At 33.4% G+C, this 12,382-nt stretch overlaps 16 protein-coding genes and 2 non-coding genes across 19 annotated transcripts in view. All coding sequences in view use genetic code 11, as the record gives it.

Moving 5' to 3' along the window:
• Positions 1-2: 2 nt before the first annotated feature.
• rps12 (ribosomal protein S12) lies at positions 3-116 on the top strand (one part of a trans-spliced gene, as the record gives it; the record has 2 gene entries for this part). Coding sequences YP_009472288.1 and YP_009472246.1 both cover positions 3-116 — 114 coding nt within the window.
• Positions 117-888: 772 nt separating this feature from the next.
• Positions 889-1,263, top strand: rpl20 (ribosomal protein L20). The gene has a single exon. The coding sequence runs from the start codon at positions 889-891 to the stop codon at positions 1,261-1,263; it is 375 nt and encodes a 124-aa protein (YP_009472287.1).
• A 258-nt stretch (positions 1,264-1,521) lies between these two features.
• On the bottom strand, positions 1,522-1,827 carry rps18 (ribosomal protein S18). The gene has a single exon. It carries the CDS (start codon positions 1,825-1,827, stop codon positions 1,522-1,524), a length of 306 nt encoding a protein of 101 aa, YP_009472286.1.
• Positions 1,828-2,016: 189 nt separating this feature from the next.
• On the bottom strand, positions 2,017-2,217 carry rpl33 (ribosomal protein L33). The gene has a single exon. It carries the CDS (start codon positions 2,215-2,217, stop codon positions 2,017-2,019), a length of 201 nt encoding a protein of 66 aa, YP_009472285.1.
• A 589-nt stretch (positions 2,218-2,806) lies between these two features.
• Positions 2,807-2,935, bottom strand: psaJ (photosystem I subunit IX). The gene has a single exon. It carries the CDS (start codon positions 2,933-2,935, stop codon positions 2,807-2,809), a length of 129 nt encoding a protein of 42 aa, YP_009472284.1.
• Positions 2,936-3,275: 340 nt separating this feature from the next.
• trnP-TGG lies at positions 3,276-3,349 on the top strand. Its single transcript has one exon. It is a non-coding gene; the product is annotated as a tRNA-Pro (tRNA).
• Positions 3,350-3,517: 168 nt separating this feature from the next.
• On the top strand, positions 3,518-3,591 carry trnW-CCA. Its single transcript has one exon. It is a non-coding gene; the product is annotated as a tRNA-Trp (tRNA).
• Positions 3,592-3,709: 118 nt separating this feature from the next.
• petG (cytochrome b6/f complex subunit V) lies at positions 3,710-3,823 on the bottom strand. The gene has a single exon. The coding sequence runs from the start codon at positions 3,821-3,823 to the stop codon at positions 3,710-3,712; it is 114 nt and encodes a 37-aa protein (YP_009472283.1).
• A 189-nt stretch (positions 3,824-4,012) lies between these two features.
• petL (cytochrome b6/f complex subunit VI) lies at positions 4,013-4,108 on the bottom strand. The gene has a single exon. The coding sequence runs from the start codon at positions 4,106-4,108 to the stop codon at positions 4,013-4,015; it is 96 nt and encodes a 31-aa protein (YP_009472282.1).
• A 1,150-nt stretch (positions 4,109-5,258) lies between these two features.
• psbE (photosystem II protein V) lies at positions 5,259-5,510 on the top strand. Its single transcript has one exon. The coding sequence runs from the start codon at positions 5,259-5,261 to the stop codon at positions 5,508-5,510; it is 252 nt and encodes an 83-aa protein (YP_009472281.1).
• Positions 5,511-5,520: 10 nt separating this feature from the next.
• psbF (photosystem II protein VI) lies at positions 5,521-5,640 on the top strand. The gene has a single exon. The coding sequence runs from the start codon at positions 5,521-5,523 to the stop codon at positions 5,638-5,640; it is 120 nt and encodes a 39-aa protein (YP_009472280.1).
• Positions 5,641-5,662: 22 nt separating this feature from the next.
• On the top strand, positions 5,663-5,779 carry psbL (photosystem II protein L). Its single transcript has one exon. It carries the CDS (start codon positions 5,663-5,665, stop codon positions 5,777-5,779), a length of 117 nt encoding a protein of 38 aa, YP_009472279.1.
• A 120-nt stretch (positions 5,780-5,899) lies between these two features.
• On the top strand, positions 5,900-6,022 carry psbJ (photosystem II protein J). Its single transcript has one exon. It carries the CDS (start codon positions 5,900-5,902, stop codon positions 6,020-6,022), a length of 123 nt encoding a protein of 40 aa, YP_009472278.1.
• A 1,017-nt stretch (positions 6,023-7,039) lies between these two features.
• petA (cytochrome f) lies at positions 7,040-8,002 on the bottom strand. Its single transcript has one exon. It carries the CDS (start codon positions 8,000-8,002, stop codon positions 7,040-7,042), a length of 963 nt encoding a protein of 320 aa, YP_009472277.1.
• Positions 8,003-8,237: 235 nt separating this feature from the next.
• cemA (envelope membrane protein) lies at positions 8,238-8,927 on the bottom strand. Its single transcript has one exon. It carries the CDS (start codon positions 8,925-8,927, stop codon positions 8,238-8,240), a length of 690 nt encoding a protein of 229 aa, YP_009472276.1.
• Positions 8,928-9,653: 726 nt separating this feature from the next.
• Positions 9,654-10,208, bottom strand: ycf4 (photosystem I assembly protein Ycf4). The gene has a single exon. The coding sequence runs from the start codon at positions 10,206-10,208 to the stop codon at positions 9,654-9,656; it is 555 nt and encodes a 184-aa protein (YP_009472275.1).
• Positions 10,209-10,600: 392 nt separating this feature from the next.
• psaI (photosystem I subunit VIII) lies at positions 10,601-10,711 on the bottom strand. The gene has a single exon. The coding sequence runs from the start codon at positions 10,709-10,711 to the stop codon at positions 10,601-10,603; it is 111 nt and encodes a 36-aa protein (YP_009472274.1).
• Positions 10,712-11,486: 775 nt separating this feature from the next.
• The window catches only part of accD (acetyl-CoA carboxylase beta subunit), a 1,449-nt gene continuing 553 nt past the window's right edge, over positions 11,487-12,382 (bottom strand). Inside the window, exon 1 of the mRNA in view lies at positions 11,487-12,382. This exon is cut by the window's right edge and continues 553 nt beyond it. Coding sequence (YP_009472273.1) covers positions 11,487-12,382 — 896 coding nt within the window.

Raw genomic sequence — 12,382 nt, 5'->3', positions numbered from 1 at the left:
CCATGCCAACCATTAAACAACTTATTAGAAACGCAAGACAGCCAATAAGAAATGTCACGAAATCTCCCGCTCTTCGAGGATGTCCTCAGCGTCGAGGAACATGTACTAGGGTGTATGTGCGACTCGTTCAGTTCAGATCATAAGTTTGAAGAAATGCAAAAATCTTTTCCAGTATCAACGACCACTACCGATGAATTAGGATAGATAGAGTGGAAGACGGCTATCTAATTGACTATTATATAAATATATAAAAATGAAGATCTATCATCTACCTAATTATGTTATGAATTTATGGTTTCTATTGGTGCAAATCCAATCACTCCATTTGAGATGAGAAGGAATTCTCCATTGGTAACAAATAGTTATCCATTAAGCGGAGGAAAAAGGTTATGCTCCTATTCCTATTCTTGAAAAAACGGACTAACAGGGTCAGCTACATAGCCAACTTTCAGAATTAAATGCCGTCACTGTATGGATAGCTTTTTTGTGAAAAGGACTATTACTTTCTAATTAGAATTGAAAAATGGATGGGTAGAGCCAAAGAGTGTGAACTATACAAGTTCACAATAAAATTTGATGAAATGAAAGAAGAGGCTCCGGTGTATAGAGAGGACCTCACCGTTTCAGAAGTTGCCATAGAAACGAGGGAACCCACTATTCTTTTTTATTTAGTAGCAGCCGAATTTATTATTTCCAGGCGAGATACTTTGAAGAAAGAAAAAATGAAGAAAGAAAAAATCGTGGTCGGGAAGGTCATAGTCGCAAAAGCCATTGGAATTTATATTTTATATATCGGAAGAATCCGTTTTGTTATTAATCGACCGGAGGAAAAGGATGACTGAAAGAAGAGAAATCAATTAGTTATTCAAGAAAGTTTCATTTGATTCAATGACCAGAGTTAAACGAGGATATACAGCTCGAAGACGTCGAAAAAAGATTCGTTTATTTGCATCAACCTTTATAGGGGCTCATTCAAGACTTACTCGAACGACTACTCAACAAAGAATGAGAGCTTTGGTTTCCTCTCATCGAGATAGGAGCAGGAAAAAGAGAGATTTTCGTCGTTTGTGGATCACTCGGATAAATGCGGTAACTCGTGAGGATAGAATATTCTATAGTTATAGCCTATTCATCCACAATCTGTACAAGAGACAATTGCTTCTGAATCGTAAAATACTTGCGCAAATAGCCCTATCAAATAAGAATTGTTTTGATATCATTTCAAATAAAATCAAATACAAATCAAATAAAATAAAGGAATAAAAGAATCTTAATAGAATCTATTATACAGGAAACAAGAATGATTGAAACAGGATTTCCCGGAGAATGGACTCCGGGAAGATAGAAGAAAAAGAAATTAAGATTTGAGTAGTAGGAGTAAACGAACATCTTTCAAGAAAAAAAGATTTCTTTCCCATTTTTCCTTTTTTAGAATACAAGAATCAAATCTGGATTCTATTTTTTTTTCGAGCAAAACATTCATATGAGCTTGATTTCCTATTGGAGTTTTGAGGAGTATCTCTATTTATTTTTGGTTCTAGGACCAGTAGTTCTAGGGATCGACTCCACTCTCTCCAATTGTTTCTCATTATTACGAAAAGGTAACGAAGATAAAATACGAGCTTGTTTTATAGCAATAGTAATTAATCGTTGTTGTTTCAAGGTCAACCTATTCGTCCGTCTAGATAATATTTTTCCTTGTTCACTAAGAAATCGACTAATTAAACTCATGTTTCTATAATCGATTCGATCCCCCGATCCAATTGGGGGTAAACGCCTACGAAAAGATCGCTTGGATTTACGAAAAGGTTGTTTGGATTTATCCATGGTTTGCTTATTCCTTGTTTGTTTATTCCTTATATATAAAAGGATCTAGAAAATAGAATTATCTTTTTTTTTCTTATTCATTTAAGATTCGACCAAAATAGGATTTGGTTTTTATATATGTTAATGTTAAGATGTAAAGTTCTTACTCTTCCCGCTACTTGGAAAAATCACACACGCATTCCGTTCCATCTATTTCTTTATTTCCCCATGAATCGTATACTTTTGACAATAGCGACAAAATTTTCGAAATTCTAATCGATTGGGTGTATTGTGTCGATTCTTTTGAGTAATATATCTAGAAATGCCCGGCGATTCTTTATTGACACCCTTTCGAACACAACAGGTACATTCCAAAATTACTATAATTCTGATATCTTTACCCTTGGCCATGAACCTCCTTTTCATTTTGGATCGACTTCACTTTAGAACTCTCTTCATTTTCTTTTTTACCCAAACCAAAGAAAAAGAAAATAAAAAAAGAATCTATATTCTATATCTATATTAATAAATGTTACTAACTAGAAATAGAATTCGTAAATCTTTTCTTTTTCGAATTCTTAGAATTCGAATGACTTCGAAGTACTATAAATAGAAAAGATAATCACTATTAATTACTATAACTATAAAGAAAGAGAGTCATATTCATTAATAGAAGAATATTAAGAATATCATAATAATTAATTAATACAATTTTTTCTAACTATGAATTATTCCTATCCTAATCTCAGTCTTTTCTTCTTTCTATATTAGAATTTTGTGTAACCGCCCCTAAACGACTGGATCCACATTTCCATTTCTTTTCCCCCAAATTCTATCGTAGATTCACTGTATTTTGACTGAAGTTCGATACACTCTTTCTCTTTCTTTTCTTTTTTAGGATAGGAAATAAAAAGGGAGCAAAATTGGAGACATGTTACGTAGAATTGTATCTCAAATATTCTTCATTTCTTCACAGATCAATACAAGAATTCAATCAGGATTAAAAAAAAGGGAATGACAGGGCATCCGGAAATAAACGATTAATTTCTATCAATAGACCTGCTAAAGACCCAAACCATAGAGTGGTTAGCACAGGTGCCGTTGAGAGATATGTTTTGATATCTCGCATTGAAAATCCTCCTTCTTCTTTTATTTTTTTTTCTTATTTATTTTAATTATTTATTTGTATTGTATATTGTAATACATATATAGTTCTAGTTCGATATTCTAATACATAGATCATAGATAACCCGATCTTTTAGTTCAAGATCATTTGTTTTTGCTTGAAATGAAATTAGAATTAGGAATTACTAACTAAAATGCATATGTACAACGACCCAGCAGATTCAATTTTGCCGCCCCCTAAAAAAGATGACAAGAACATTCTCTACCTATAAGAGCAAAAAAGAAGGATGTGTGGAAAACAAGACATGGATTTTATACAATGACACTGTACAACAATTTTTAAAAGGGATGTAGCGCAGTTTGGTAGCGCGTTTGTTTTGGGTACAAAATGTCACGGGTTCAAATCCTGTCATCCCTACCTATTCTTTCTCCTATGGACAGTTACGAGGGATTCATTGAGTAAGATCGGGAATTTTTGGACATAATCTTTCATTTGTACATACTATATGTACACAAGAATCCTCCGGGGTAAAAAAATACTTTTCTTTACAATCGTATCTACTGTTATAGGATATGATATAAGAAAGCGCTCTTAGTTCAGTTCGGTAGAACGCGGGTCTCCAAAACCCGATGTCGTAGGTTCAAATCCTACAGAGCGTGATTCCGTTTATTTTATGTCGAATTACAATGAAATAATTTAACAAAACAAAGTAGAATTGCAACTGAAATTTGACCTCCTACAAGGAGGAGGTCAATCAAAAAAAGAGATGTTACTCAATCAAAGGTCCAACTGATCACCGCGCCTGTATTGTAAATATGCAGTTACAAATAATCCTGTTAAAGTAATAGGAATTAGACCTAAGACGATTCCAAATAGAAAAACTTCAATCATTTCGATTTGTTTTAGGGAATAAAAAGAGAGGTAAGATCTATCCCTAAATATTAATCTGAATTATCCGTGAATCTCAATGAACAGGAATTGGCAATTGACGCGGGAAGGAACCATAGAATACCTGAAATGAAATATTATGAGAGGCTTTGATTTTTCTTTTTGTAAATTGTTTATTGAATTTCATTCATTTCAAATAAGTCGTATCTTGTTCAAACCAATAAATAGAGCTGGGGTTATAGTTGAAGCAGCCAGTAAAAAACCAAAATAACTAGTTAGAATAGGCATGAAAGAGCTAAATTAGATATGTTCTTTTACTACATATATGAATAAAACATTTACCTAAGTCTCAATCCAGATACGACGGTAAGAAAAACAAATTGAAAGAATTCGTTTAGTTCCAATTGAAAGTTCTTGATTTATCAGTCATTATAGACGGACACTAAAAAAAAAAGAAAGCCTTGACTTTTTCAAAAAATATCAAAATATTGAATATTTTCATTTTCTTTTATTTCTTTATTTGAATTTGATTTCGGACCAACTCGATTCAAAGAAGAGCAACTTCTATTACCCTTTTATATTTTATACCCTTTTAGGTTCTATATTCTTTCCATATTAAAGAATCCCATCTTTGTTTTGTATTGTAGTTCCATAAGGAAAGAACTCTTGGGGGGATCTAATGTAACAACAGTTGCATCACGAATATGGATTGCTCCAACGATCTCTTTTTTTTTCTTTTCGCAAATATAAAAAAGAATAATAAAAGATATGAAATCTAATTCTAAATATATTAATTGCAATTAACCTATGAAAAATGAAATATATAGGGATAGTAATAAGAATTTCCATTTAGAATAATTACTTTACTATTTAGAATAGTAATAATAGTTTAAGTTTCTAATTTCAAAGTGAAATAGTTTATTAGCATATTTATTCTATGAACGAACAATTACCAATTACTTGAATAAAATGAGAGGATTCAAAAAAAAAGAAAATATGAACCGAACCCCCAAAGGGTTTTATAGATTTCACATAACATATAATGGAATTGTATAAATATAATGAGATCTTTCAATCATGATATCTCTCATTAAGTATTAGAGCCCATACATTCAAGATCTTTACTTTCTATTACTATGATGAAGCCACTAATAGAAACCTTACTTAATCTTATATTCTAATATTCTAAGGAAAATACATTTATACATAGACAAGGCAGATATAGCAATAGAATTTCCTTTCGGTAATGATCGAGGCTGCGTTGCTGCGCTAGAGGAAGGATAGCTATACTGATTCGGTCTACTCTAAATACACCTTTGGTACAAAATTGACGATCTCACAAAGATCCAGTATCAGTAGTTTTAGATTTACTGATTCCATCTTTCACGGAATCGGCCCGCCTTTTTTTTTGAACATACAAGAATTTGTGGAGCTCAGCATGTCTGGAAGCACGGGAGAACGTTCTTTTGCTGATATTATTACTAGTATTCGATACTGGGTCATTCATAGCATTACTATACCTTCCCTATTCATTGCGGGTTGGTTATTCGTCAGTACGGGTTTAGCTTACGATGTTTTTGGAAGTCCTCGGCCAAATGAATATTTCACAGAGAGCCGACAAGGGATTCCATTAATAACTGGCCGTTTTGATTCTTTGGAACAACTCGATGAATTTAGTAAATCCTTTTAGGAGGTTCCCAATGACCATAGATCGAACCTATCCAATTTTTACAGTGCGATGGTTGGCTGTTCACGGACTGGCTGTACCTACTGTTTCTTTTTTAGGATCAATATCAGCAATGCAGTTCATCCAACGATAAACCTAATTCGAATTATAGAGCTATGACACAATCAAACCCGAATGAACAAAATGTTGAATTAAATCGTACCAGTCTATACTGGGGTTTATTACTCATTTTTGTACTTGCTGTTTTATTTTCCAATTATTTCTTCAATTAAGAAAAAGAAATAGTAATAGTAGGAATTCTATTATCCCATTCGGAAGGATACTATCCTCATAATTATCCATGACTGTTTTTGTCTCTAGCATGACCACTTGATGAAAAAGAAGGGGGGGAAATGGCCGATACTACTGGAAGGATTCCTCTTTGGCTGATAGGTACTGTAACTGGTATTCCTGTGATCGGTTTAATAGGCATTTTCTTTTACGGCTCCTATTCCGGGTTGGGTTCATCTCTGTAATACTTTAATAATCATATGAACCAGATTAGATTGTAGACATGAAAGAGTAAGAACTCAGCGGGGTAAGGCCCCGCTGAGTTCTTACTCTTAGAGCGAGACTTTTATCTATTCAAAAACATATGGAACCTCAGTCAACATAATCCAAATATTCTATTTTTAGAAATGACAAAATGGATCCTTTGCTCTGATGTTTCAAACCACTCTATTTTCTTCCTTTTTTATTAGGATTCTTTTGAATAATTTAATCTATTGACTGATTCATAGTTTCTGTCATTCCTACATAATATTCACTATTATGTTATGTCAATATGTTGAATATGAAGCAACAAGAAAGGAGGAATCCATCGATTTTATGAATAATCCAATACGTATGGATTTATCCGTATGAAACCTCCTGCAAATCCTTTTCTTTTTATACTCAACTATTTCTACTAAACTAAAAAAAAAAAGAAAACTGTAATGAGATAATAAAGAAAGATTTGGATATACGTAAAGATATAATCCGCTTTTCAGCCGAAACAAAACAAGAGAAGTCTTTTTTTGTTTGAATTCTTTTCCTAAGTAATAAGTAAGAAGTTGAAGTGAATTGAAGAAGTTCTATTTGTTCAATTATACCCGTAAAATAAAACAAGGAATAAGAATCTTTGGCAAAAAGGAGAAAAAATCATGATTCTTTCGATACAAGACGACACAAGAAAATCCTTTTCTTGTGTCGTCTTGTATCTAATCGAATAGACGATTAGGAAGACTAAGAATACTTTCTAGAAATCTTTTTTCCTTTCATTTTTCCCGTCCTTGCCTTGTATTCTATTCCTTTGTATTTGTATGCTTATTTTCTATAATTAGGAATGGTATACAAGTAATGAGTTTCAGACATCCCGCAAAATAAAAAAGAGTATAAAAAAAAACAAACAAAGAAAAGACTTATAGAAATAGAATTTTTTGAATCATATATCATTCTATTGATCAACAAGAATTTGGCACTTTTACCAACTTTATTTTAAGGAATCTCTAGATCTAGAAATTCATTTCGTACAACTGAACCTTTTCAAACTGTTTCTTTTTCAGAACCAAAAAGATTTGTGCCAAAATCACAGATGCCAAGAATAACAGAAGGCCTTGGACTCGTAATGGATCTTGAAGCACTATTTCTGCGTCTCCCTGACCAAAACCTCCTACATTTGGATTACTTGTTAATGGTTGATCAAGCTTGATGGATTCACCTTCTGAAACAAGAAGTTCTGGTCCTGGAGGTATAATATCAACCACTTGACGTCCTTCTGAAGCATCAACTATGGTTATTTCATATCCCCCCTTTTCTTTACGTGCTATTCTGCTTACTATACCAGCAGATGTAGCATTATAAACTGTATTGTTACTCTTGCTACCATCAGGATAAATCTGACCCCTTCCCCTGTTCCCACCTACATATATGGGATATTTTAAGAAGTGAACGTCTTTTTTCGTAGCAGGGTCGGGGGAAAGAATAGGAAATACGATTTCACTATATTTCTGACCGGGAACAGGACCTATCACAAGAATATTTCTTTTATTAGGACGATAAAACTGAAAAGAAAGATTGCCCATCTTTTCTTTCATTTCGGGAGAAATACGATCGGGGGGGGCTAATTCGAATCCCTCAGGTAAAATAAGAACAGCTCCTACATTCAAAGCTCCCTTTTTACCATTAGCAAGAACTTGTTTAAGTTGCATATCATAAGGAATTCGAACAACTGCTTCAAATACAGTATCAGGAAGCACAGCTTGCGGAACTTCAATATCCACGGGCTTATTAGCTAAATGGCAATTGGCACATACAATTCGCCCAGTTGCTTCTCGTGGATTTTCATAACCCTGCTGCGCAAAAATGGGATATGCATTTGAAATAGATGCTCGAGTTATTGCATATATCATGATCGATACATAAATGGATCGAGTCATCTGTTCTTTTACCCAAGAAAAAGTCTTTCTATTTTGCATGGTCCAATCATTGATCCCCGGAATTTCTACAATAAATTGGATAGGTAACTAGTAGAATTCCCTATCCACAAGTTTGCCATTGTATTGATTGTACTGAAAGAATTGTACTGGTGGAATATAGTATGAATACCTTGAATTGAAAAGGTAGAAGTATAAAGAATAAGTAAGATGAAAAATGATTTATTTATACATGAAGAAAGATTCTGATTTGATTGATATCAAAAGATCTAATGAATTATTCATTCATTGAATGATAAATTACTACAAGCGAAGGAGATACACGATTTAAAAAATGGAAGATCCAATATTTCACAATTGTATCTAGAATCACTGGAAAAGTGGAAACAAGACCAGATATAATCTGATCATTCTGAGCCAATCCAAAATCGTTGTAGATCGAACCAATCATTAGTTCCCAACCATGGGTCGAGTGAAATCCGATCCATAAATCAGTAACTAAAAGAATCGAAAAAGCTTTGATTGTATCACTTAAGTTATAGAGAAATTCCTGAATCCAAGAATTTAGAATGAAAAGTTCTTCATTACCCAGAAAAAAATAACCACTTAGAATAGCGAAACAGATTAGATTTGTAGAGAAATGCAAAATGATATGGAAATGAGATTCATTGTGTCTTTGGACCAATTGTATTGTTTCCTTGTGCATTCCTATACGAAGCCTTTGCATATGTGTCTCCGAGTACTCCTTTATCATCTCGTCCAACAGGAATAGTTCTTCTAATTCCATAAATTTTTCTAGAACATTTTTCTCTTGAATATCATTCAAAAGGATTTCGGATTGCCTGGTATTCCACCAATTAAGAACCCAAGTTTCTAGACATTTCTTAAATGAGAGAGAAACCCACCAGGGCAAAAAGAGTATAGACACAAGATATGGGAGGGAAGCCAATGCTTTCTTTTTTTTCATTCTGTTTCCGTGATGTGAATTGTTAATGAACCTGTTTCATTCGTCGATTCTATCTGAGATTTCTATGAAGCACGAATTATAGAAAAAGAGCCTATAACTCTAACAAGAACAAGGTATCGAACCTATGGTTCTTTTCCTATTTTTGTTTTTGTGTAAGAATTGAGTCTTTGGATCTAGAATAGAACATAGAAGAAGGCCCCTTTTCGAATGAAAAAAAAAAAGAAGTAAATATTCTTTCCATATTCCAGAGATCTCAATTAGGCAAATTGTAACCAATTTCCTCTTCATTTCTTCCTTTCGATGAAGACTCGAAAACCCATTTGAACTAACGAATATAATTTGGCTTTAAAGACGAAACCTACCGGATCCTTTAATTCTTTTCTTTCTATTTCGAAAGATTTCACTGTCTAACCGCAGCGCGGGGATAGGGTATCAATTCAAAGGCCTAAAAAGAGGAATTCTGTTTTACGAAAAGAAAAGAAATGTTAGGATATTTTATGAATCTATACTTATTAGACTCTTTTCTTTTTACTAGTATAAAGAATGAAGCTGGACGCCATGTGTATACAAAATAGTTTTTGTTTATAAATAGTTTCTATTCTCCTTAATCTATTTTCTTTCATTAGTTCTATTATATTTTATATTTTCTTAGTCCATATACGTCCTCCTGCTTTTGAGATGTATTTAGTTCCTTCTCTCATGCTGAGATTTCTTCTTCAGTTCATTTCAAAATACTTCAATGGGTACGCGCAAGAAATAGGCCAATTCGGCAGCTTTTTGTTCAATTTCTCGTGGAGTCAAATTCTCATCAGTACGGGTCAAGGGAATGGCTCCTTGGCCCCTGATTTCCATATAAAGGACACGGCGAGGAAAAAGACCCTCTCTCACCTCCATTCTGATTGATTGGATATCTTTCAGAAAGAAACGAAGGAAGATACGACGATTTCTTCCAGGAAATCCCCAACGAAAAAGGGACATTATCCCTTCTTTTCTATCAAATCGGTCATAACCACTACCTACATTCCATGAAATTGTGCACCACAAATAAGAACTAATGAATAGACCTGCAATCCCATAGAAAGACATCACGATCCCTTGTGGGAAAAAAAGAATTTGCTGAGACGGAAATACGGATATCAGATTTTTACCAAGATAACTGGAAGTTCCAACCACTAAGAATCCTAATGAACCTAAAAAAAGGATACAGGCCCAGCAAAAATTACTTGTTTTTCGAGACCCCGTTATAAGTTCTATCCATATATGTTCTGATCGCCAGTTCATACTATACTAGATCCAGTTGCATTCGATTGGAATTGAGAGAATAACTCAAATGGATTTGACTCGATTTTTATTGCTTGATCCCGAAGTAACTTTAATCAACTAGCAGCATTCCGACGGGAACCTTTAGGAATAATTGGTTAGATACATTGAGTTTCTATTTCAAATATTTTTCAAAAAAGATTTTCTGATGATCATTTTGAATTGAATCATTTAATTGATTAAGCTATAATCGCATATACACGCATTAATGCGTATATTATGCATCGGCATACATAAAAAAACAACTATTTGTGAAAGGCCACATATCATATATCCTACCATATTACATTAAAAGAGTATCTGTATGATGATCCAGTGTTGAAAGAGATTGATGAGATTTGGTCCCATCGTATTTAAACAATCTTATTTCTTTGGACATAAAGAGATAAAGAAGCCATTGCGATTGCCGGAAAGACTAGGCCCACTAAAGGAACAAAAATAGAGGGAAAGTTCAAATCTATCATAGAATGGGTACCTCGATTTCATATTTGTACCTATTATAATTCTAAATTATAATTATAAAGATATCTTATGATAAGTCTATCTATTAGAAAGAATATTAAGATAATCTTAATATGAAGTATTTCAGAATAAATAACGAATGTAGAACTAAATGAAGTGTACCTATTCCTCTTTCTACACGAATATGTATGAGAATCCGCTTTCAGAAATTGGATTCTTCTTCTCCCATCCTTATCTTCATCGTCTTTCTATCTTTCCTTTCAAAACAAAAAAGGTGTTTTGAAAGGAAAGATAGAAAAGAGTTTCTTATGAGTTCCCGACTTTAACCAATCTTATTCAACAAAAAGGGATTCCTAGTGAAAAACGGGGGTTCTCGCTAAATAGAAAGAACTTCTATATTCTTCTTATTTGTTATTTGAATATTTCTATTTTCTTTGAGATTTCTTCTTTCTTTTTATTTCATATTTTATTTTTCTTTCCCGGATTTCTCGGAAGGAGAAATAAATTCTTTTTTATCTTGTCGATAGAGGGATGCTTATTCCTAATCAGGAAGAGAGGTAGAATAAAAAAAGGATCCGGGGCAAAAAGTCATTATCCAAAACTTTTGACTCTTACTACACTTATAACTGATGTACCCAAAGAAAACACCATCTTCTTAGTTTTGTTTTTTTCATTAGAATGAACTAAATGCTTATTCGCTACAAAGAAAAATAACTGAAGCTAGTGCTATACTTCCATTTGAAAATGAAGAATTTCAATCTTTTTTAAAATCTTTTTTTAATCTTGATTCAAGGGAAGGAAACCATGTAGCTGAAATAACTCATTCAGAACACCTTTTAAAGGATTACGTGGTACAATTGGGTCAAATAAGCCCTTAAGGAATAAATACTCAGCCGCTTGTGAACCGTCGGGTACTGTCTTTTTCAATGTTTGTTCAATTACTCTTTTACCCGCAAAAGCAATGTAGGCATTAGGTTCAGCAATAATGATATCTCCCAACATACCAAAACTTGCTGTAACTCCGCCAGTTGTAGGAGATGTAAGGATTGATACATAGAATAACTTTTTCTTTGATTGATAATCATATGAAGCAGAAGATATTTTAGCCATTTGCATCAAGCTCAAACTCCCTTCTTGCATGCGTGCTCCTCCAGAAGCACACACAATAATGACAGGTAGAGATCGATTAGTAGCATACTCGATCAAACGGGTGATTTTCTCACCTACTACAGATCCCATACTACCTCCCATAAACTGAAAATCCATAACTCCAATTGCTATGGGAATACTATTTAATTGACCTACGCCCGTTTGAACAGCTTCAGTTAAACCCGTTTTTCTTTGATAAAAAGAGATGCGATCTATATAAGGTTCCTCCTCTGAATGAAATTCTATGGGGTCCATAGAGACCATATCTTCATCCATAGGCTCCCAAGTGCCAGGATCAATAAAGAGTTCAATTCTATCTGAACTACTCATTTTCAAATGATATCCGCAGTGTTCACAAATATTCATTTTTGAACTAAAAGATTTTTTATAATTTAATCCATAACAATTCTCACATTGAACCCATAACTGCTTGTATTTTGTATTTCTATCTAAATCATTAGATCTTTCTCTTATATTGAAAGAACTGCTACTAGTTTTGATACTAGAATTTCCACTTTCAATAC

This window comes from Dendrobium catenatum, chloroplast (assembly GCF_001605985.2).
Source record: "Dendrobium catenatum cultivar zhong ke IV hao chloroplast, complete genome".
Lineage (NCBI taxonomy): Eukaryota > Viridiplantae > Streptophyta > Magnoliopsida > Asparagales > Orchidaceae > Dendrobium > Dendrobium catenatum.
Note: the sequence above shows the minus strand (reverse complement) of the source record. Positions and strands in the feature narration are given on the sequence as shown.